The 24,986-nt window shown below is 35.3% G+C and overlaps 2 protein-coding genes across 3 annotated transcripts in view; one reads left to right on the forward strand and one right to left on the reverse strand.

The window, feature by feature from the left end:
• LOC145322067 (uncharacterized) overlaps positions 1-24,986 on the forward strand; it is a 148,813-nt gene that overhangs the window by 40,731 nt on the left and 83,096 nt on the right. The window lies entirely within an intron of this gene.
• The window catches only part of LOC145322059 (uncharacterized), a 69,900-nt gene that overhangs the window by 27,402 nt on the left and 17,512 nt on the right, over positions 1-24,986 (reverse strand). The window contains exons 13-15 of the mRNA XM_080163831.1: positions 11,088-11,159; positions 7,538-7,669; positions 4,030-4,090 (exon numbers count right to left, since the gene is read on the reverse strand). Coding sequence (XP_080019957.1) covers positions 4,030-4,090; positions 7,538-7,669; positions 11,088-11,159 — 265 coding nt within the window. The remainder of the gene's footprint in view (positions 1-4,029; positions 4,091-7,537; positions 7,670-11,087; positions 11,160-24,986) is intronic.

Raw genomic sequence — 24,986 nt, forward strand, 5'->3', positions numbered from 1 at the left:
ACTAGATTAAGACACAACTTTTGTTAAAATTTATACACCAAAGCTTCTCTAAATCTAATGAAGGTAAAGTTAGAGGAACAGACGGACATTGCACTTTTTACGTTGTAGAGAAGCATTGCTTTTAACAATAATTGTTAACGCTGCACGTTGCAAAATTGTTATCATTGTGCAAATATATTTGCGTGGACAAAATATCTGAATTTCCTTATTAAGCTTTGCCATAAAGCTTATTAGTACGTCAAATTTTGCAGGTAAGGAAAATCAGAAGGAAAATGTCTAAAACATTTTACGCCAATTATGTAAATATTCGCTAAAGTTATTTTTTTGCAGAAAATAATAAAATGTAGAAAGATAAAAATTAGATATGAATAATCCGTCAAATCTTAGCTAAATAAAACAAAGGTTTGGATCTAGTGCAGTTCACGGTAAAATAATTCTAGTAACCATTATATCCAAAAAACTATGAATTTTTAATGCTGCTAGCTGCCAAACGGGTGAACGTACATATCATGCAAGCACACCGTATTATTGGGATGGGAGACCAGTTACGTGCACGCCGTCCATCCTGCACCGTGCATCAATGATCCTAGGAGCTACACCAGAAGAGTCCTACTGTGCTGGAAAGGTCCTAGGGTAGATGCCAGACTGAATTCTGGTCACTTTCCCCAGTTCAGGGGGTTTGGGTGGGGCTAACAATCCTTCCCTAGAAAAAACCTGCTCACGTTCAATCTGCACAAAGTAAAGACCAATTTAACTTTGGGCTCGGGAACGAAGTAGAGGTTGGAAACAACAATATGATGTTTGGCTGGGAAACCGCTAAAGGACCAGTCAGGCGGATGATTCTGAATTCCCGCAGACCAGCAAAAATTTGCACCAGGAATGTTCGGACAATGTTTCAGTCAGGCCAGACAGAAAACATTTGCCGAGAAATGCTTAAAGCCAAGGTTGATATCCTGGCTATCACCGAATCAAGGTGGACAAATAATGGAGAGTTTAAACATCATTCTGGCTTGAAAATACTTTACTTAGGCCATATGAATGAGGATCTAGGACATAACCAAGGGGTGGCTCTTATGCTGACCAAGCAAGCAGAGCAGGCCATGATCAGTTGGCAACCCCATGGTCCAAGAATCATGGAGGCTTACTTCAAATCCTCAGATAAAAACATCAATCTGAGAATAATAGTAGCATATGCTCCTACAGAACAAGCAGATACAGAGGTCAAAAACGAATTTTATGACCAGCTTGACTCTGTATTTAAGAATGGTCATAAAGAAAAGGACCTGACCATGCTCCTAGGTGATTTCAATGCTCAAGTGGGGAGTAATAATGAGAATTTAGAAGAAGTCATGGGCAGATATGGCCTAGGCTTAAGTAATGGCAAGGAAAATGACAATGGTGATAGACTTGTAAGTTTTTGTACTGAAAACAAACTTGTCATTGGTGGAACCATCTTTAAACACAAGAAGATTCATACTGCCACCTGGAGATCACCAGATCAAAGAACCTTTAATCAGATAGATCACATCTGTATATCTAGACGTTTTAAAGGTTTTCTCCTTGATGTCAGGGTTGAAAGAGGACCTGATGTTAATTCAGACCATTATCTTCTATCTTCTAAAGTTCGGCTTAGATTTAAAAAGCAGGACACAAAGCCTAACCCCAGGAAAAAATATAATTTAACAACCCTTCAAAACTCTGAAAAGCTACAAGAGTTTAAGCTCACTCTAAAGAACAGATTTGAGTTGTTGACTCTTCAAGAGGATGATGGAGTTGAAGATATTTGGCAAAGTATCAAAAAAGTTTATAATGATACTAGCCAAGAAAAATTAGGTTTTAAAAAGGCTAACCAAAAGCCGTGGATCACTCAAAGATCCATTGATCTCATGGATCAAAGAAGAGAGGTAAGACAAAAGACACTCTCTAGAAACTCTCCAGAAGATAAAGACCTGTATAAGATGCTTAGCAGGGAAATCCAAAGAAGTGTCAGAATTGACAAAAAAGAACACTTGGAAAACCTTGCTATGCAAGCAGAAAATGCTGCTAATCAAAATAGAATGAAAGGTGTCTATGAGATTACTAAGAGCATTGCAGGTAAAGTACACAAATCAGGATCACACATCAGGGACAAGGATGGTTCACTCCTTAAAACTGATGAAGATATTCTAAATAGATGGGCAGAGCACTTCACTGAACTGCTGAATCTTCCAGTTCCAGAGGAAGAAACTGAGATTCCACCCTTAGATGCACTTGACATTGACTGTCGAGCGCCAAATCTATTGGAAATCAAGGAGGCCATTAAAAGTTTGAAAAATAACAAGGCCGCTGGACCTGATAACATCCCAGCTGAGGTCATAAAAGCAGACCTAGATACATCTGCTGAGGCATTCCTACCTCTGATCACAAAGATATGGAATGATGAGTTATGCCCAGAGGACTGGAAGAATGGACATATCTCAATACTAGCCAAAAAAGGAGACTTGACCCAATGTGGAAACTACAGAGGGATAATGCTCCTTTCAGTACCTGGCCGTATCCTTAGTAAGATTCTTCTTAATAGAATAAAGAAGAAGGTTAATGAAAAGCTAAGACCTAATAAGGCTGGATTTAGACCAAACCGTTCCACTATTGATCAGATAACCTCTCTAAGAATCATCATAGAGCAATCCAAGAAATGGAACTCTGAGCTTTTTGTAAACTTCATTGACTACAAAAAAGCATTTGATTCTTTAGACAGAAGATCTCTCTGGAAAATCTGCCGACACTATGGCATTCCAGAAAAGATAATCAATATCATTAAAGCTATCTATCATAAAGGAGGTGGAAATGTAATGTATAAAGGTAAACTATCAACCTTTTTTGAGATTGTAACAGGCGTCAGACAAGGATGCCTTCTTTCTCCCTTCCTTTTCCTCCTTGCCATTGACTGGATCATGAAGAACTGTGAAAGTAATGATGGCATTCGTTGGGAGCTATTTGGCAATCCCAAATATTTAGGAGATCTGGACTTTGCTGATGATATCGCTTTGTTAACAAGCAATAGAAGTCAAATGCAAAGAAGGACTAACAGGATAGCTGAAACTTCCAAGAAAGTTGGACTAGAAATAAATTTTCCTAAAACCAAAATACTCAGATTAAATGCAAATTCCCAAAAACCAATTACTATTGGAGACCAAATTCTTGAGGATGTAGATTGTTTTGAGTATCTTGGAAGTAAAATTGATGAAGCTGGAGGCACTTTAACAGATGTTAAAGCTAGAATTAACAAATCTAGGACAGCCTTTGCCAGCCTGAACAAAATTTGGAATTCCAACAACATCTCCATAAAGACCAAGTTAAGACTGTTCAAGTCAAATGTTCTCTCTGTTTTGCTGTATGGGGCTGAAACTTGGTTCCTAAACACAGCAGTGGTCTCCAAGCTACAGACATATGTCAATAAATGTCTAAGAAGAATCCACAAGATCTTTTGGCCAAATAAGATCACAAATGCTGAGCTTCTAGAGCACAGTGATATGTCAGACATTAAACTGACAATAAAACAGAGAAAATGGAGATGGCTGGGGCACACTCTAAGGAAAGAGCATGATGATATAACCAATCAAGCCTTGACTTGGAACCCCAACGTAGGAAAGAGGAAACCAGGTAGACCAAAAACAACCTGGAGGAGAGAACTCTTAAGTGAACTGAAAGAAAAGAAAATTCCATCTTTCAGCAATGCCTCAAAACGTGCCCAAAAAAAGGAAGATTGGAGAACCATTGTGCATGGCCTACGTTCTGCCGAGAACTAAAAGGCAATGATGATGATGACACCGTATTAAACGTCATAAGAATAATTTAAGATAGCCTTTTGCGCATTTATGTGTACTGCGAGATAACTGTGCATTATTGATTAATGACTTCGTCCTTTGTCGTTAGAAGCCTTTAAAGTTCATTGATCTTTTGAGATATTCGTTACCAGGCACATTTTTCCGTCAACTGCACTTGACCTAAAAGCATATCTTATAATTATTATTATTGTAATGTATTTACCTGTAGATGTTATGAGTCTGCTTCTAACAAGATCGACCTTGTTTGCCACCAGTATAGCTGCCTATAATAGAAAAAACATTGAATTCAAAATATGTTAAGAAAAGTCATTTGCTTGATCATATATTGTAAATTCGCAACAGACAAATCATTTAAAATTCATTTCTAATTGAAATTGAAACAAACATGAACTTTTAAAGTGTAATAACTCTTTACCTTAAGTTTCATTAAGATAGTTTAATTATATAACTACTAGCGGCTTCGCCCCTAGCCTCTAGGGGCTTTGCCCAAGAGGTGATAAAAAAAAATTATTGCGAGAGACCATAAAGGACCATGGAAACTCCTTCAAAAAAAAAAAAAAAAAAAAAAAAAAAAAATGGGGGGGGATTTTTTGGTTTTTGGGGGGGTTGGGGGTGTCCCACCCCCCGAGAAAATAGCTTAAAACCACCACAGGACCAATAGGTAGATACCCTGAAGAGTAGAATCCGATCGGTTCAGTGGTTACCGAGATCTTAAGGGACAGACAGACAGACGGACGGACAGACGGTCAGACGGACAGACGGACAGACAGACATCGTTCTACTTTGTATTATAGATAAAATATTTACTGAATTATATAAGAGTAATTACAAAATTTTGCTTACTTATTTGATCTATTTTATAATTTAATTAAGCTATACAATCATTCACGTATACGTCATGTTAAGTCTTTAATCTTTAATTTATACTTATGTTCCCAGCGGTTACGCTCTAGGGGCATATATGGGCATTAAAGGGAAAGGGGGGTCACTCATCTTCTCACTTTTAATACTAATTTTAAAAATAGTAAGTGGGTTATTTGTTTCAGGGGTAATTTATCTTAGGAGGATGGAGGTTTCCTCCCTCAAATAGTTATAAATCTTTTCCAGGACCTAGGAAAAGCTTCACTTCAATAAGAGGGAACCATATTGATCCAGTGGTTAACAAGATCACTCGGTACAAACAGACACACAAAAGACAGAGAAACATCTTGTTACTTTTTTTATTTTATACATGGTTTTTTTCTTCTGAATTTCTAAACTATTTTAATAAGCAATTAATTTTGGTTTAAACAATACACTTTTAGATAAATGCTTAAATTATTTACACTGAAAATTATTGTTTTCAATAATTCATAATCTTTTTTCCTTATTCTTATGAATTTATGGCTCTATATTTGTGGTAAAATTTTGTACAGTACACATAAATTATGTGCATATGGATTATTCTCGTGATTTAAAAAAGAGAGAATTTTGAAACCAACTGTAATTTAAAAAAAAATAAAGTAGTATTTGGTGGAATTATTTGTTGTGCACTTTTTAAAATTGCGTACATTCTCGGTCTACTATATATCTCTATTCGTATAATGGGTTTGGTGTATGCTGCATATAGCTTCTAGCTGGTTGTTTATTTTGTATATTTTAATATGGAGAAGGAGGGGTAACCAACCAATCCCTCTTTGAGAAATATCCCTTGGAAAATATTTAACCACTTAACTTAAAAAAACTTAACTCTTATGAAATTTGCAAAGAGGCCATATGGGGCGAAATTACTAGTACTTTTCTAACCTTACTTATACATCTATTTATATTGTCCACAAAAACACACATGAAAAATTTATGTATGAATAAGGATGTCAACATTTATAAAAGCAAATCTTTAAAAAGGTTGGACAAACGAACATGATTTGTAGAGTGTCAGAACTACATAATTAGAATATAAATGTATAAAAGTCTAATCAAAATTGTAAGTAAATTTGTTGAAAAACTGCTTAAATACAGAACAATGTTTATGGACATACTTACATTTTTAGAATTTGATTATAGAGATGTTTCGCATATAATATTAAAAAAACAGATAAATGGGATAATTATGTCTCATAAAAATTTGTTTTAAAAAAGTGAAAATCAGCATGTTCAAAATGGACGTACAAACATTCAAGTGACGATTATAGAGTTGCTACGTTTTCTAAATCATACCTAACTACTACAGTCTACAGGCATCACTATGCAAAGTTTGTAATCGATAGGACAATTCTAACATGCTTAAATTAACGAAAAAAGCTAATTATAGAAAAGCTTTCTCTTTTAAAAACAGCGTAAAAAGGTTAATTTACGGAGGATGGTAGTACACGTGAATTAATGGCTTCCTACAGGAATTTAACATATTTAAGGGGTACACATCTAATAGGCGAAGAAACCATAAATTTCTTATCATAATCTATCATTGTTCAGAATAACCTACTACTAGCGGCTTCGCCAATAGAAACCTAAATTGCGAGGATAATTCGACCACCTCCCAGTTTTCTTAGTGAGATCTAAAAAGAAAAAGAAAAAAATATTTTTTATTTAGAGAGGGCGTCTATTTTTTGGGGGGCTGATGAGGATGCCCTTCCCGAAAATAGTTAAAAACCTTCCATGGACCTATAAGAAGCGTTACTATCAAGGAGGAACACATTGGTTCAGTGGTTAGCGAGATCCTTCGCTACAGACAAAAAGGCTTACCACTTTGTACAATAGGATAACTGAATTTAACAGATATAATTGCTTAGATTTTATGAGAACAGAATAAATTTGAATCAATGACATAAATTTACTCAAAATTGTATTCAATCAAAATTTTAATTAATTCAACTATTGAAATTACTTGATTATGAATAAAAGATTAGTTATTTTTCGCATCGTATTATAAACACCTTTCCGCGGATATAAAAAAATGTACAATTATAAGATTAAAACCACAGTTTTTATATCCGTAGAAAACAGGATATAATACGATGTTAGACATATTAATTCAGTATGACTCTGAACCGGTCCTAATCCACCTGATATTAATACGTTTCGAAGCGATACGGGAAGCCAAAATATAGTATTGCTTCGAAACCGATAAGAATCCGGTGGTTAAGAATCGGTTCTCAGCCATACTGATAACAACTCTATTCAATAGAATTAAAATTTCTTTTGTTCAAAGTTGTATGACATACATATTTCAAAATATAGATTTCTAATCAATATATTTTTTATTTCAATTTTTTAAAGAAACTTTCTTTCAGTTTTCTCTTTTTTTGCAGTGCTTTGCAGCCACAGCTTTTCCTCACTTATCTTAATTAACTTTAGCCAGCTTATACCAACAACGAAACTAATTTGGAAAGAAATCACCAAACCTATACGTGATATTCAGCTGTTGTTGGGGGGGGGGGGGCAACTCTTAACGAAATTGACTACCTCGTTATCTGCCCACCCCCCCCCCCCCCAAAAAAAAATAATAATATTATTTTAGATTTATTTCGCTTTATTCCTGAATTTAACCTGACCATGATTCTTCAATGATTAACCATGAAATAGAAAGAAATTACTGATTACTTGAGCTTGTAAATAAGCTGTTTTATTATCATAGGTCTAAAAAAATCTGTTTTGTAAGCATTTTTCACATAGTTATGGCTATAAACATGATCGAACATATATAAAAAACTTACAGACTGAAGATAAATTACCTGCGTGAAAAGGAACTCAGTTTTCTGAAGGATTTTAAGGATCGTTTCTGCCTCATCCAGAGAAGACTCATCGTCAAGAGCAAATAGAATAAGCGCAGCGTCAGGACATTCTTTTATTATCAACTCATTCAACTGAATAGAAGAATATGTTAAAAGTAGCATAGTTAAATTAGTATGTCTTGTTCTCTGAGTTTATAATGATTAGACACATGCAAGTACTTAATTCTAAGAACTTTATTGTATAGGAATTATTTAGAAATCTGTTTTAAATATTGACATCATCATATTAATGTTATATTACTTTATTATTTTTTTTTAAATAATGACGATTAAGTCAGAAATTAGGAAAGCTATAAAAAGTCAATGAGTTAGAAAATTAGAGAAAGAAAAACATCAATAGTGTTTTAATTTTCAAAACGGGACAGAGAAAGTAAGGGGAAAGGGGAGGGATGGTAAAATTATAAAAAAATATAGTAAAGGAGTAAGGAGAAAGACAATTTAAAAATAAAACTCGGAAAAAACTAAAATATAATGACATACATACAGACACAATCCTTATAGAGTAACTTTGCTACTAAAATGCGTTACAACTGATAAAAGACAACATAAGTGATTTGTAACAGGGAGTAAGGGAGGGGACAATGGGCAGTTAATTCAATTTTATAGTTGTGACCCTTTAAGGTTGAAAACCCAGATATTTCCAGATTAAACAAGTATTTGCAATATAGCAACCTTTAGTGGAAATTTTTGACTTTTTGAATTCGAAATGCACCATCCTTAAACTGATGCTTTACTACAAGCCTTAGATTCTAGAGATCAAATCCCTTGTTTACAATTCATTTCCATAATTGTTATTATTTAAACTTCGGAAAATTAAGGAAACATACCATTTTACTTTTACAACTTCTTTTACCCAAATTTTTTTATTGTATTGATTAAAAAGCTTAGACATGAAAAAGCCTTTAAATAATTACATTACAAAACTTACTAAAACAATTACCTTCCTACAGAACTTTTAACTTAAGTTATTTCATTTAACGAAATAAAAATGAGATACCTTGCGTCAAAATTTCATACTACATAATAAAATAGTTGAGAACATAAGTACATCTTAATTTTAAAGATCTTAAGGTTTAAGTAACATATCTTAGGATAACTGGTAGCTGCGCTCCTAGCATCCAGGACAGAAAAATAAAATAACACCATCTTGAGATTTTAATGATAAACAAACCTTGAACAACTCAGGACTTCGTGAATTTTCCCTAAAAGAAGGTGTATCAACTTTTTTTTTATAGCTAGCCGGTTCTTTTAGTAAGTAGTAGATGTAAAATTTTTCATAGAATTCAGATATGCAATCGGTTTTTTTTGTAGACCTCTTATTTTTTAAGTAATTTAAGTTTAAAAAAAAAAATTAAGTCGATTTTAAGGTACTAAAATGCAACAAAAAAAAGAAAGAAAATGGCCATTATGAACAAAAATAGTAAGATCTTTAATTTGACACCTTACTTTTTCAATTCTGTCAGGTAATTATTGAAAAAATCGATTTTTTTAAACCCACGAGAATAAAAACTTTGACATTAATTTTATTATTTCACAGGTAAAAAAATATGGGTTCATATATACCTTTAGAATCAGAAAAATATTACGAATTCATTGTAAGCAAAATTGAAAAAAAAAGTTTACAATATAGTATATAAACTACAATAAAAGGAATTATATGAAAATATCATATTATATTGTACAGGCAACGTCTTAATTCTTGAATTGAGTATAAAAATGGGAAGGGGGTAAAGAGGGGGTAAAAAAGGGAAGACGATAGTGTTGCCTGAACAAAAAATACAATTGGCCATTTGTTTAATTTTTAATTTTTTTACTTTTTTTCAATTTTGCTTACAATGGATTCGTAATATTTTTCTGATTCTAAAGGTATATATGAACCCATGTTTTTTATGTCTGTTTGAGAAAATATTTAGGTCTAAAGTTTTTATTAAACCAAGGTTAGAAAAATAGATTTTTTCAATAATTACTCAACAGAATTTTAAAAGTAAGGTGTCAAATTAAAGATCTTACTATTTTTGTTCTTACTGGCCATTTTCTTCTTTTATTTTGTTGCGTTTTAGTACCTTAAAACCGACTTAATTATTTTTTTAAAAAACTTAAATTACTTAAAAAATAAGAGGTCTACAAAAAAACCGATTGCATATCTGAATTCTATGAAAAATTTTACATCTACTACTTACTAAAAGAACCGGCTAGCTATAAAAAAAAAGTTGATACACCTTCTTTTGAAATTAATCGGATCATTAATTACAGAAATATTAAGCTAAAGACAAAAAAACGTTTGCCTTTACATTAAATCAATAAGAAACATCTTACATGTCTAAAGTAACGAAAAGAGCTAACCGTTACGGACGTACAAATGTGCGGGACCTAATTATAGGAAGGCTTTGCTCATAATAACTAATAATCTTAATATAATTTCTTTCTACAACGCACTAATCGGAATGAATTAACATTAAACAAGAATTAGATATAACAAGGATGACAACATCCATAAAAGCGAAGCTCTGAAATGGAAGGACAAACGGACATAAACACTTGTATAATGTCAGAACTGAATAATCAGAATGCGAATGTATAAGAGTCAAAGCAAACTTGTAAGTAAATTTGTTGAAAAACTGCTTTATACATGATAATGATTATGGACATATTTACATTTTTAGGACTTGATTATAGAGTTGCTTTGCTTATGATATTGTACTTTGTTGTCCTAGGAATCAGTATACCAAAAATTAGACCAATCGGATAATTAGGTCACATACAAATTTGTTGTTAAAAATGTAAAAAAATCAACATGTTTAAAATGGACGTACGGATATTCTGGTAATGATTATAGAGTTGCTACGCTTTCTAACTCGTACCTAACTATTACAGGAATCACCATGCAAAATTTTAAATCGAAAGGACAATTCTAATATGCCTAAATTAACGAAAAAAGCTATTTAAAAAAGTAAAAAAAATCAATATGTTTAAAATGAACGTACGGACATTTTGGTAATGATTATAGAGTTGCTACGCTTTCTAAATCGTACCTAACTACTAACAGAATCGCCATGCAAAATTTGAAATCGATAGGACAATTCTAACATGTCTAAATTAACGAAAAAAGCTATCCGTTACGGACGGACGGACGGACGGACGTACGGACGGACCAATCCTAAATATAAAAAAGCTTCGCTTTTAATAATTATAGAAAAGCTTCGCTTTTAAAAAATGTAATGATTCAATTTACAAAATAATTTTCAAAATCAAAATATTCTGTCTGTTTGTTATTGTTTATCTTTTTGTTGACGTGCTAGTTTGCCGCGAGATTATGCATGATTTTGCGTGACGTCATTCATAATTGGTCCCCAAGATTGGTTAGAAACTGCTAAATTCTTGCATGTTCCCTTTAAGCCAGTCCCCAAAGTCTGAGACTCCTAAAAATTGAATATTCGATCCATTGTCCCCTCCCTTACTCCCTGGATTTGTAATGCAACAAACTACTTACCAAACCAGAGCTGTCGTCTTGTTCTATGATCGTGAGTTGGGTCTCATTTCCATCTACATTCACAATAACCTCCTTAAATCATACAAAAAAAATCAATTAATTAAACAAATTATAACAACTTTCCAGTTTCTTCCAATGAATTGTTGTGCTATATTTTAAAGATATTGAAAGGATTTAAAGATCTTTTATATCATATTTTTTCATAAGACTTAAACGCAGCACTTAAATTATTAGAAAATTATAGACAACATTTAAAGTGCCACTAGAGGCCTCTATGGGCGTAGCCGCTGTACAGAATGTACATCTAGAGCAGCAAAATGGAATTTCACCTTAATCTTCTGAATTTTCTAGATCATCATTGGCAGAAGAGTCCCCATTGTCAAGAGGATCCTCCAGATGATTATTTCCACCAAAGATCAAGAAGATTTAGTTATGAAATTATTATTTAAACTTGTTTAGCTTGAGTAAGGCTTTATGTAAATAGGATGCCAATCTTAATGATTCTATGTAACTGTAAATGTAAAAGTCTAAATGATTCTTTTCTTGATTTTGCTTTTGCTGCATTTAATTCCCTTAAATTAACTTAAATTAGCAGTCATAGGCAGGAAAGATAATCTATGAATAGACCTTATTAATTGTTAATTTTATTTCCAGATATCCTAAGTGTTTTATTTAAAATGAATGTATGAAACAATCTGAAAGAAACCAAAGATTTAAAAAGGTAGAATTTTGACTCTTTTTTACAATTTGCTCAGTAGCCAAGAGAGGTGGGGCTGAGGCATTGTTGATGTTGATCCTGATCTTGTCTTGTTAAGGACTGTTGCTGCTGATGGTGATGGTGACAGAGATGATCTGGTAGAGTTCAGAGAGGAGGATCAAGCAACACTAGAGTTGGTCAACTGTGGATAAATGTCTGGCACTCAAATCCCCAACACCCTACCAAACAAGGGTTGAGCTTGAGTTGGGAAGCTTGCAGGTGTGTAAAGTTTAATTTAATGCTATCTGATGTTTAAAGCAATCAAATTCATGCAAGCAAAGTTGATCTCCTTAAAATTGAATCTGGCACTGAATAGTTTAAATTGTCTGATGATTATGTATCCATTCAATCCTAATCTGATGATCTTTAGGAGTGGCTTGGAGTGGAGCCAGCCCAGTAGAGAGGGAACCCTGCAAGAAGTGGCCTACAAGCAAAACTGCCACTTGAAAAAGGTACATACATTTAAGAGTCAAATTTAAAGAGCCTTGAAACTAGCAATTTCATAAATATCAGCAATTGAGTCCTTTAAGTCATCTTTAATAGTGTTGAACAAAAGAATCTTAAGTCAAGTCTTTAAAATAACTGATGATTCATTATCATCATCTTCCAGCTCCTCAAGTATATCTTTTTTAGAGCTGCAGCTGCTGACAATCACAAGCTGACAAGGAGCACCAATTGACAAAGAAGTACTAGAGGATGAGATAAGAGTTGATTGCTGATGATCTGATCAAGATGATGATATAGTTGATGATGATACCAAAGATGATGATATAGTTGATGATGATACCAAAGATGATGATGAAAGTAATGATGAAGAAGCTATGAGTGATGAAGTTATTGATGTTGACAGCCAAGAAATGTTGAAGTAAAAGATGCTTGAGAAAGACTATGTAAGTTTAATTATTATTGTAAACCAATTTATTTTAATTTCTTTCTTCAATAATTCAAATTCAATCAATTTCTTTTACAAAAGCAGATAAAGTTTGACCTTCTGTCACTAAAAAATATTCAATTCAAAATCATTCCAAAAGTTTTATTTTTATCAATTTTAAACATTTTAAATTTTAAATCAAATGCATATATTTATTGTAAAGGATATCTGGATTAGTCTAATGGTCTATTCTTTTTAGGTTTACCGCACCATTGATGTAAGAAACTATTGAATAAGAATAAGAAACTGTGTGTAAATAAAGTTCAAATATTTGCAGAAGTCAACACAGAATGGCTAGAAACAAACTTTAAAATTCTACCTGTGGGCAGTCTAGCTGAAATACTATGCAGGTCAGAACAGTAAACATAGTAAATCTAGTGGACCAGTTACTATAAGCCAATGTCTGAATCTGATGCTTCTGAATTACATGGATTTAGCCTATCATCAACTGAAACAGCAATCAACATATCACTGGAATTATCAAGAAGGATTGAAGCTCTTGAAACAGAACCAGAATCATCTGTTGGAAGTGCCTCAGGATTAGATGATTATGATATAGATCTTACTGGTACTGAGTATATTGTTGAAGATCCTCCTGTTAATTATGCTAATAAAACAAGTGTTCCTCTGCTTTTGTCTCTGATACTGATGGTACTGAGGAAGATGAAGCTAATGCTACCATTAGGGATCTTGAAAAGTATATTAGTGCTCCTACAACTCCAGTACCCTCAACCAACAACTCAGCTCTTTCTCTACAAAACACAGATACAGTTGTTGTAAAGAAAACAGTCTCCAAAACTATGGCAAAAACAATTAAGAAGCATCTCACCCAACTGCTTGATGCCTCTATGGTCTGGGAAGATGACTTTGAGGATGTTGATCCTACTAAGATTACAGCAGCTGCTAGAAGTGGCTTGGTTGAAATTAGATAAGATAAGATAAGATTTATTTTCCTCAAAGGTACAACATATTTTATTAGATATATATCATAAATTAGGTTACTATGCTTTGATTGGTTTGATTGTTCTGGTTTGTTGTGTTTGATGCAGGTTTGAGAACAATTTACATAATAACTATTATTAAGTACCTAGCATGGAATTGACCGAACTTCGTCTCCACCTAGTTACCAGGCCAGTTCGAATAGAATAAAGATAACATTTTACAAGAAAAATTCCATGCAACATTGTACCAGATAGTTGGCATAACCCTTTAAGGGTTGTGGAGCCACTGGTGTACTTTGACGCTTGCCAAGCCGATACAATGTTATATGTGCAAATAAATAATCTTAACAGTAATGATAATAAAATACAATATCTTGCTGTGTATTTCAGACATCCTCCTACTATCAGTTGCAACTTCTCCAAGCATAAATTCGGAACAATTAAGGAACCAAAACCTTCAAAAGAAGTCGCTATTCCCGTTGTGATCCTTTTTCAGCTCTACCTAGACAGTTTCCTTTGTAACAAATTATTCTCATTACAGAGTGGAGTTTTGTCCGTGTATAAGGACATCTCCACACCAATAATTACAGGGTAACGATAAATATCGCGACAACGCTGGTCCAATCCAAAAATAAAATAAAATAAGATAAGATACTCCAATGATGTGTCCATAGATAATAAACCGTACCTATATAACGTATTTAGGTACCTAAGTGAACAAGGTGTAATGATTGGTTTCGATTCCTACGGAATCTGATTTTTATTTCTTGAGAATGGATATAATAATCCACTAATATACAAAATAAAATAAAATATAGGTCATATGCGATTCCTACAGAATCTGATTTTGGTATTTTGAGGTAGTGGGAGTGTGTCCCTAAATGTGTAATGTTCGATTCCTCCGGAATCTGATTTTTATGTTTTGAGAACTTGTCACAGCATAGCTGTGTATGGGGCATCAATATATAGTGAGAAAGGAAGAAAAAAAGGGGGGGGGGTGGGTGGGAGAGGGGAGGTGAGGGGAGAGTGGTTTGTGCTCAAAAAATGTTTATATTAGTCTCACTCTTTTTTAAAAGAGAAGGGTGAAAGTGGGTCATGGTAAGATTAAAAAACTGTGGCGTGCTGTCGCGCGCTAAATTTTGGTCATAGCTTAGCTTTTAGTGGAGTTTTAATCCTACTGTTGTTTAGACACGAAAATGTTCGGAGAGGAAGAATACCAACAAATGTGGCAGCCGCTACGCAATAGATTGACAATAACATATCAACGACTTCTCAATATAGTTAATGGTGACAATGTCAGCGAGGAAGTGCGTCGTGAGGTAGCCCGTCTACTATACCAGCAAGGTTATCTTGAAACCGAGTTGGCACTCACTCTGTATAACCCCAACAAAGACATGGAGTTTCATGAAAATAAATTGGGTGAAATTGCTCAGCAGATAACTGCTCAAGAGGGGGCCTGTCTCCAACTTTAGATCTAGAAAGTGGCCATTACTGGTCAAGACTAGTTATGGTCAAATTCTCTACGACTTCATTTACAAGATATCCGCAAAAATCCGCAAAAATATCCTTAAAACATCCACAAAAAATCAACAAATAATCAACAAATAATCAACAAATAGTCAAATATGGCTATTAAAAAAAGTTTTGTGAGAAATAGTACTTTAAAAAAAAGAGTTAATTTGTGTGCTTATTTAATTTTAAAATGTACTATAAATTCATCAATTTTGTTTTAATTAATAAATCCTATATATCTTGCTATGAACTTTCATTAATATTGTTTATAAGATGTATATAAAGCAATAGGATGTCTGTTAATATGTTGCTATGGGTCAAACCTAATAATAATATTGCATTAGCATCAAAAATAAAGATAAAAAAGTATAAATTGGTGAAGTAAGAGACTAGTTAAGTATGTGGGGAAAATCAGGGGATTGAAAAGGTATGGGGGAGGAGGGGGGGGGGGGGAAACGAAGGGGAGAAAATGGGGCGTGGTGAGTGGTTTGTCCACGGCCGTGGCTACCTACCAGACAGACGGAGCGGCGCTTATTGTTTGGTATAGGTAGAAGGGGGAAAAAAGGGGGTGGGGGGAAGAATGGTTTCCTGGTATAGCACAGAAGACTAAAAGAAAAAGGGCGGGAGGGAAACAATTGGTTGTGAAGCATAGGGGAGACCAAGAGACCAAGCAACTAAAACCAGAGAAGTTATCACTTTCTTCAATGAGAATCCTTCTGATCAGTTCCTTGAAAACAAATTAGAAGAAGCTAACCTGCTGAGGAAGAAGTTCTCTACTTTTATCAAAGCAGCTAATGAAGCAGAGCATGCCACACCTTCCTCTTCCTTAAACACTTCTTCAAACTCCATATCTGATGAGATTTCTGGTGAAAGAGCCTTGGCTTTGGAAGCCCCAGTCTTGAAATTGGTTGATAATGTACTTGCAGAGTTGAAAGCTGTGAAGGAGACATCTGTCAAGACAATGGCTAACTATAAGTCTATGGAGGCTAGTTATGAGGCAGCTGAAATGGAAGCCAGGGAAGTAAAGAGTCAGATTGATGACATTGTAAAACATGCTATTGCTGCTGGTAAGAGAGAAGCTGTTCATAGATTAGATCTGAAGTCTGTTGAAGTTCAGAATGCTAAACAGGATGCTAAAACTGCTCTTAAGGCTGCAGCCAAGAAGCTTGGAATTACACCAGGAAGCACTAAGAGTAAGGCAGATATCAAGTTCAAGGTTCCTGTATTCTCTGGCAACTATAAGGAAGGAAATGACTACTTCACATTCTCTACTCAGCTGAATGATTACTTTGATTGTCAAGGAGATTTTAGTGATCATGAAAAGTACCTGAAGCTAACAACTGAGTGCTTGCACAAAACTCCAAAGGAAGCCTGTGCTGGATTGACAACATATTTGGAATGTATGGAGCTGCTGGAGTCAATTTATGGTCAGCCAAAGATTCTCTTTAGTCAGAAGGCTGCTGAAATTGAAGAGTTTGGTAGGTGTCCCACAGGTTATATTGAGAGGAGAAATTGGGCTATTAATGTGCAACACAAATTGTCTAGTCTGCACCAGATGGCTACCAGTCATGAGATTACTGATGTTTATGGATCTACTGATATTCTGTCTATTGTGCAACAGAATATGCTTCCTCATGATGTGCTAGAGTTGAAGAAGAGAGTTAAAAGTAAAAGAAGAGCTTATGGTGGATTGATGCCTGGCAGAGAAGAACTGATGATGTTACAGATTGAATACTTACAAACTATGGTTGATGAAGCTACCTTTGAGCTTGAATATGATATCTCTATCTGTGGAAAGACAATTACTGATCTTGGCAAGAAGAGCCTTAAATCAACCAGGAGTGGCAAGTCATATGCAGCTAAAGTCAATGATAATACTGGTGATAGTGATGATCATAATCCTACTGAAGCAAGTCAATCTGTTGGTACTGTTGTTGCAACCCCTTCTCAACCTGTTACAAGTACTCCAATCAACAGTCCAACTGCTGCCAAGGAGAAGAAAAGTAGTAATAAGTCTAAGAATGCTGCTCATCAAGTGAATCAAGCCAAGGATCCTAAAGTTGTCCCCTGTTCTTGGTGTAACAAGAAACACACTCACTTGTCATACTGTAAAAGATTTCTGAAGAACAAGTCCTATGAGAGGTTTAAGCAAGCATGTGCTACTGGGAGCTGCATAAGATGCCTGAGAATGGATGCTGGATTTACATATGATAAGAGAGAGGAATGGTTCAAGCAGCATAAGCCATATTGTCTTGATAAGTATGTTTGTGATCAAGAGATATGTAGAGACAAGGAGCCATGGAGACAGAATCATATTTTATTGTGCAAGTTTCATCATGAGGAGAATGAGAAAAGGAAAGAGGAATATATTGCTACTTTAGACACCAAGTATATGCCTGCCAATGCTGAGATCCACTTCAGCAGTTTTCCCATCTTCTTCACTGACAATAAGATTGATTCTGATGATGTACCTGAAAATCCTGCTGTAGTTAAGGATGTTGATAGTCCTCCAATTTATATGATGCAATATGTACCTGGACCCAAGAATGAAAAGTTGCTCTGCTTTTATGACAGTGGTTGTATGGGAGCTGTGTTGTCTGAAAGAGCCTTTTCAATACTTGATTCTTCATTGACAAGACCAGGACCAACAGTATTGGAGGTAGCAGGAGGTGGAACTGTCAGGATTCCATATGGTGACTATACTGTTCATTTACCACTTGTTGCCAAGGATGATCCTAATAAGGTTGCTGAAATGACTATGCTGAGGATGGACCAAGTCAGCTCTGAATTTCCTGTTTGGAGACTCTGTGAAGCCTGGGATGAATTGAATGAATCCTACAACAATGATAACCCTGATGATAAACCACTACCTACTGTTGAGGATGAGATAGGTGGAGCCACAGTTGATCTGATGATTGGGATCAGATATCTCAAGTATTTTCCTGTGTATGAGTTTTCCTTAAGTTGTGGATTATCCATCTTTACAGCCAGATTTAAAGGAGTTAATGGCAAGCAAGGAGTCCTTGGAGGATCACATAGCTCATGGAGGAATGCAAGGAATGCTGCTCAAATGATGGGCCCAAAGATGTTCTTAACCATGGAAATGAGAACATACAACTTTGTCAACTCTACTCTTTATGGTCCTACTTTTCCTGTAATGGAGTGTTCTGAGGAGTTCACCAAACCACTAATTTGTCAAGTGTGTGAGTGTGAGGAGGATTATGAAGATTACAAGGTAAGAGTGATCATTGCAGCCAACTCCCCTAAAAGAGAGATCAAGGAATTCCAGCTACTAGAAGAATATGGAGGTGAGGATAATTACAGATGTCAGAAATGCAGAAATTGCCAAGACTGCAAGAATGCTGAGACTCTTGAGGAAGCTAGTCTTAAGGAGGAGCATGAGGATTTGCTAATTCATGACAGTGTTACCTATGTACCTACTAAGAAGAAGTGTACTGCTAAGTTACCATTTATCCTTGATCCTAGCAAGTATTTGGCTGATAATAAGTATATTGCTGTAAAGATCCTTGAGTCACAATTGAGAATTGCCAGTAAAAGCCCTGAGATGATTCCTGATATTTTACATTCCCATGAGAAGCTAAGATCAAGAGGATTTGTAAAGAAGATATCTGAGCTGCCTCCAGAAATCCAGAAGTTAGCAAGAGAGGATGGATATTTTATACCTTGGAGATGTGTATTCTCATCATCATTGAGTACACCATGCAGAATGGTCTTTGATGCATCATCAAGAACAAGCACTGGTTATAGTCTTAATTGTATTCTTGCCAAAGGATCCAATATGCTTGCAACACTTGTAAATCTTCTGATACAGTTTAGAGTTGGTGCTTCTGCTTTTACAGCAGATGTTCAGATGGCTTACAATGCAGTTGAATTGGAGCCAGAGTTCCTGAAATATCAAAAGTATCTCTGGTGTGAAGATCTTGACCCTAAGAACCCAGCTGAGGAAATGGTTGTTTGCACACTTATCTATGGAGTAAGACCCAGTGGAAATCAGACTATGGTTGGTTTCAAGAAAACTGCTGATTTTGCTGCTACTATCCCTGAGCTTGAATATACTGGTGGACCTGCTGTGCTTAAGAAGAAGTTGTATATGGATGATTCTCATTTAACTGATCAAGCCAGAGATCTTGCTGCACAAGGATTGATTGATTCTCTTGCCCTTAGTCAGATGGGTGTTAAAGCTATAACCAAGAATGGGGAAGATCCTTCTGATATAGTATCTGCTGATGGAGAATCTGTTGGAGTGTGTGGATATGTTTGGAACCCCAAAGAAGACACTATTGGACTAGACATCAAACCTCTCTTTTTTGGTAAAAAGAAAAGGGGGAAAATGCCTGAACTTGTCACAGGTGATGTTAAGGAAGCTCTTACTAAAACATTTACAAGAAGAACTCTTTCTGGTAGAGTTGCTTCAGTTTATGATCCTCTGGGTATTGTTGTTCCAGTGACTGCTGACTTGAAGGTTGATCTTAGCCAGATGTGCAAGCTGTCTGAAGGATGGGATGATCCCTTGCCAAATGAACATCTTGACAAGTGGGTGCAGAATCTTGCTAGTATTCAGCTGCTTGGAAATATTAGAATCCCTAGGACAATCTTCCCAAAAGAAGGTCTTGACATTGATAACATTGAGCTTCTGATTGCTACTGATGCCAGCCAAGTTGTTGCAGTTGCTGCTGTTTATGTTAGACTCCTCTGTCCCAATGGAGAATTTGCTTGCCAGTTGATAGCAGCAAAGTCCAAGCTGACATCAAAGTTGACAGTGCCTAGGGCAGAGATGAAGGCTTGTACAATGGGAGCAGTTCTTGGTGATGTTGTCAAGAAGCAGTTTAATGGTTTAATCAAGAGATGTCTGTATGTGACAGACTCTACTGTGGCCCTCTCATGGATTCACCAAGACAGCAGGCCATTGCAAGTTGGAGTAAGGAATTGTGCTATCCAGATAAGAAGGTATTCTGATGTTAATGAGTGGAGACATGTTGAATCTGCACTTAATCCTGCTGATATTGGTACAAGGCCTTGCAAAGTTTCTGATGTAATGGAAGGATCAATTTGGCAGGTTGGACATGAGTGGATGAAGCAGCCCCAGCAACAGATGCCTGTCAAGACTGTTCAAGAGATGACCTTGTCCAAGGAGGAGAAGATGATTGTTGCCAAAGAAATCAGAAGCTCTGATATTCAAGGGATCATTCTGACAAACTTGGTTGCTAAGGTATCTGAAAGGTATGAGTTCTCCAGATATATAATTGATCCTTGCTCCACCACTTGGCCAAAAGTTCTGAGGAAGTTGGCAATATTGGCTAGATTGACCAAGATTTGGAGAAAGAAAGCTAAGAGTCTTGAAGTAGTAGCAGAGAAGGTTGTTGTAGTTGTTGATGATGAAGATGAAGAACATGCTAAAAGGTATCTGTTCCAAGTTACAACTAAGGAAGTGCAACATTTTAATAATCCTTCCAAGTTGGTTGATGGTAAACTTGTTGATGGTGTTCTTAGACATGATGGTAGAATCCTTGAAGGGGATAAGCCTGACAATGTTGCCAATGTGATGGTGGATCTGAAGCCCTTCACCTTCTTCAACCCTATCTTGGACAGATACAGCCCTGTAAGTTATAGCATTATGACATATTGCCATGTTACAGTCACTCATCATGGTGGAATCAAGAGTACTTTGAGAGCTTCCAGAGATATAGCATTCATTCTTCTTGCTGACAGTTTGGCTGCTGAGATCAAGAAATCCTGTAAGTTTTGTCAGAAATACAAAGCCAGACTTTTAGAGGCAAAGATGGCCAAAGTTCACCCATCAAGATATACTATTGCTCCTGCTTTCTACTCAAGTCAAGCTGATCTTTTTGGACCTTTTGAAGCTCATTGCAAACATGGCAGGAGATCAACAATCAAGGTGTATGGTGTTGTTTTCAAGTGTTCTACAACTAATGCTTGTGCTGCTTTTGTTATGCAAGCATATGACACTGAGAATTTTGTTGATGTGTTTCTCAGATTTGGCTCCAGATATGGTTATCCCAATCATGTGTATATTGACCAAGGATCACAGATTGTTGCTGCTTGCAAGAAGATGGAGTTGTCTGTTGTTGACCTCACCAAGACCATCAACACTAAAACTAAGACAAAGCTTAGTTTTGAAACTTGTCCTGCTGGTTCCCATAATTTCATTGGTGGTGCTGAGAGAGCTGTAGGAAGGATCAAGGAGTTGTTTAATGCTGTGTTTAAGGGATTGAAGTTGGATGTTCTTCATTATGAGACTGCCTTCTGTTGGATTACCAATGAACTCAATTCTTTGCCTATGTGTATGGGGAACAGGTACACAAATTTGGATGAGATGGATTTGATCACCCCTGCCAGGTTGTTGCTTGGAAGAAACAACAGGTGTGCCCCAGCTGGTTCTATCACAATGGCATCAGGAGGCCAAATGCTTAAGCATATGGAGTTAGTTGAGCAGAGTTGGTGGAAAGTTTGGGCAAGTCAGAGGATTGCTGATTATATTCCCAAATCAAGACAGTGGCATGGTGATGGTATTCCAATAGTGAAGGTTGGTGATGTTGTTATTTTCCTGAGAGATACTGGTGTTCAGCTTGGTGGACTATCATGGAGAGTTGGTATTGTTGCAAATTTAGAAGAATCTCATGATGGTATTGCCAGGTCAGTGAGTATCAAGTACAGAAACAAGATTGGAGGGAAGTATTACTACACCAAGAGATCTGTAAGAGAGATTGCTGTGTTGGAATCTGAGGATGAGGTGGATTTGCCAGGCCAATTGAGTGAAGCCCTTGCCAGAGCCAACATCAACCTGACCATCAATACTGTAAGTACAGCATGAACTCTCTATCTTTCTTCTTCTATGAACTTTAAATGTCCTTTCTTATTAGTGAACTGGCATACATTTTGAACTGTGTGAAACATCTATGCCACAGTCAGCCTTTATGGCACTCCTAGTTTTAGTGATTTTATCTGATGAATTTTATTATAAGTCTGTTGGAACACTTAGTCTGTAAGAAAAAACTTTGAATCTGATGAATTGATATGTGAAACAAAGGACATTTAAATATTTGTTTATTTCCATGTTTTCCTCTATCTCTATTATAGTTGGCACAAATTGTGTCATTTTATGAACATTTTATGAAACCTTTAAAGATTTTAAAGAAACTAATCAAAGCTCAAATAACCAAATCATATCAAAGTGGAGCTGGAGTTCAGTCAAGATTCAAGTACTGGAGTGTTGAAATTCCATTGTGGCTAACTTTCTGTGGTGGGACTGTACAGAATGTACATCTAGAGCAGCAAAATGGAATTTCACCTTAATCTTCTGAATTTTCTAGATCATCATTGGCAGAAGAGTCCCCATTGTCAAGAGGATCCTCCAGATGATTATTTCCACCAAAGATCAAGAAGATTTAGTTATGAAATTATTATTTAAACTTGTTTAGCTTGAGTAAGGCTTTATGTAAATAGGATGCCAATCTTAATGATTCTATGTAACTGTAAATGTAAAAGTCTAAATGATTCTTTTCTTGATTTTGCTTTTGCTGCATTTAATTCCCTTAAATTAACTTAAATTAGCAGTCATAGGCAGGAAAGATAATCTATGAATAGACCTTATTAATTGTTAATTTTATTTCCAGATATCCTAAGTGTTTTATTTAAAATGAATGTATGAAACAATCTGAAAGAAACCAAAGATTTAAAAAGGTAGAATTTTGACTCTTTTTTACAATTTGCTCAGTAGCCAAGAGAGGTGGGGCTGAGGCATTGTTGATGTTGATCCTGATCTTGTCTTGTTAAGGACTGTTGCTGCTGATGGTAATGGTGACAGAGATGATCTGGTAGAGTTCAGAGAGGAGGATCAAGCAACACTAGAGTTGGTCAACTGTGGATAAATGTCTGGCACTCAAATCCCCAACACCCTACCAAACAAGGGTTGAGCTTGAGTTGGGAAGCTTGCAGGTGTGTAAAGTTTAATTTAATGCTATCTGATGTTTAAAGCAATCAAATTCATGCAAGCAAAGTTGATCTCCTTAAAATTGAATCTGGCACTGAATAGTTTAAATTGTCTGATGATTATGTATCCATTCAATCCTAATCTGATGATCTTTAGGAGTGGCTTGGAGTGGAGCCAGCCCAGTAGAGAGGGAACCCTGCAAGAAGTGGCCTACAAGCAAAACTGCCACTTGAAAAAGGTACATACATTTAAGAGTCAAATTTAAAGAGCCTTGAAACTAGCAATTTCATAAATATCAGCAATTGAGTCCTTTAAGTCATCTTTAATAGTGTTGAACAAAAGAATCTTAAGTCAAGTCTTTAAAATAACTGATGATTCATTATCATCATCTTCCAGCTCCTCAAGTATATCTTTTTTAGAGCTGCAGCTGCTGACAATCACAAGCTGACAAGGAGCACCAATTGACAAAGAAGTACTAGAGGATGAGATAAGAGTTGATTGCTGATGATCTGATCAAGATGATGATATAGTTGATGATGATACCAAAGATGATGATATAGTTGATGATGATACCAAAGATGATGATGAAAGTAATGATGAAGAAGCTATGAGTGATGAAGTTATTGATGTTGACAGCCAAGAAATGTTGAAGTAAAAGATGCTTGAGAAAGACTATGTAAGTTTAATTATTATTGTAAACCAATTTATTTTAATTTCTTTCTTCAATAATTCAAATTCAATCAATTTCTTTTACAAAAGCAGATAAAGTTTGACCTTCTGTCACTAAAAAATATTCAATTCAAAATCATTCCAAAAGTTTTATTTTTATCAATTTTAAACATTTTAAATTTTAAATCAAATGCATATATTTATTGTAAAGGATATCTGGATTAGTCTAATGGTCTATTCTTTTTAGGTTTACCGCACCATTGATGTAAGAAACTATTGAATAAGAATAAGAAACTGTGTGTAAATAAAGTTCAAATATTTGCAGAAGTCAACACAGAATGGCTAGAAACAAACTTTAAAATTCTACCTGTGGGCAGTCTAGCTGAAATACTATGCAGGTCAGAACAGCCGCTAGTTTATTATTAAAGGAACAGAATATATAATTTCAAAGGTTTGTGATAAATACATGATCTATATGTAATTTGTTAAGAAAACTGAATTAATGATTTAGATATATTTGTTATCAGACGGACCAATCCTGACATTCAAAGATTATGTATTTGAAATTTATAATTGTGTAATCTCCCCCAATTAAACAAATATTGAGTAACATTATGGGGGGGGGGGGGGTGATTGAAATATTAAATTTTGGCCTATCCAACTTGAAATATACTATAAGATAAGAATTTGTTATTTTAAACGCCTGTTTGTAATTTTAGTAGAAAAGCTACTCTATAATTCACTTTGTCGGTCCGTCCATTCGTCCATAAGTCCTTAACGCTGTGGATGAAATTTGATTTTCTTGGCTGCTATATAAAATAAACAGCTGAATTTTCATTGCAAATATTCCATTAACGAAAAGCTTCCATCCAGTATGTTATTTACTTTTCCGTCAGTCTGTCAGTCACGCTGCGAAATTTTAATATAACAAGGATGACAACATCCATAAAAGCGAAGCACTGAAACGGTAGGACAAACGGACACTAACACTTGTATAGTGTCAGAACTAAACCATCAGAATATAAATGTATAAGTGTCGCAGCAAAATTGTAAGTAAAATTGTTGAAAAACTGCTTGATACAGAATAATGTGTATGGACATACTTACATTTTTAGGA

This window comes from Acartia tonsa, chromosome 1 (genome assembly GCF_053477335.1).
Source record: "Acartia tonsa isolate MP-2025a chromosome 1, ASM5347733v1, whole genome shotgun sequence".
NCBI classification, from domain to species: Eukaryota; Metazoa; Arthropoda; class Copepoda; order Calanoida; family Acartiidae; genus Acartia; species Acartia tonsa.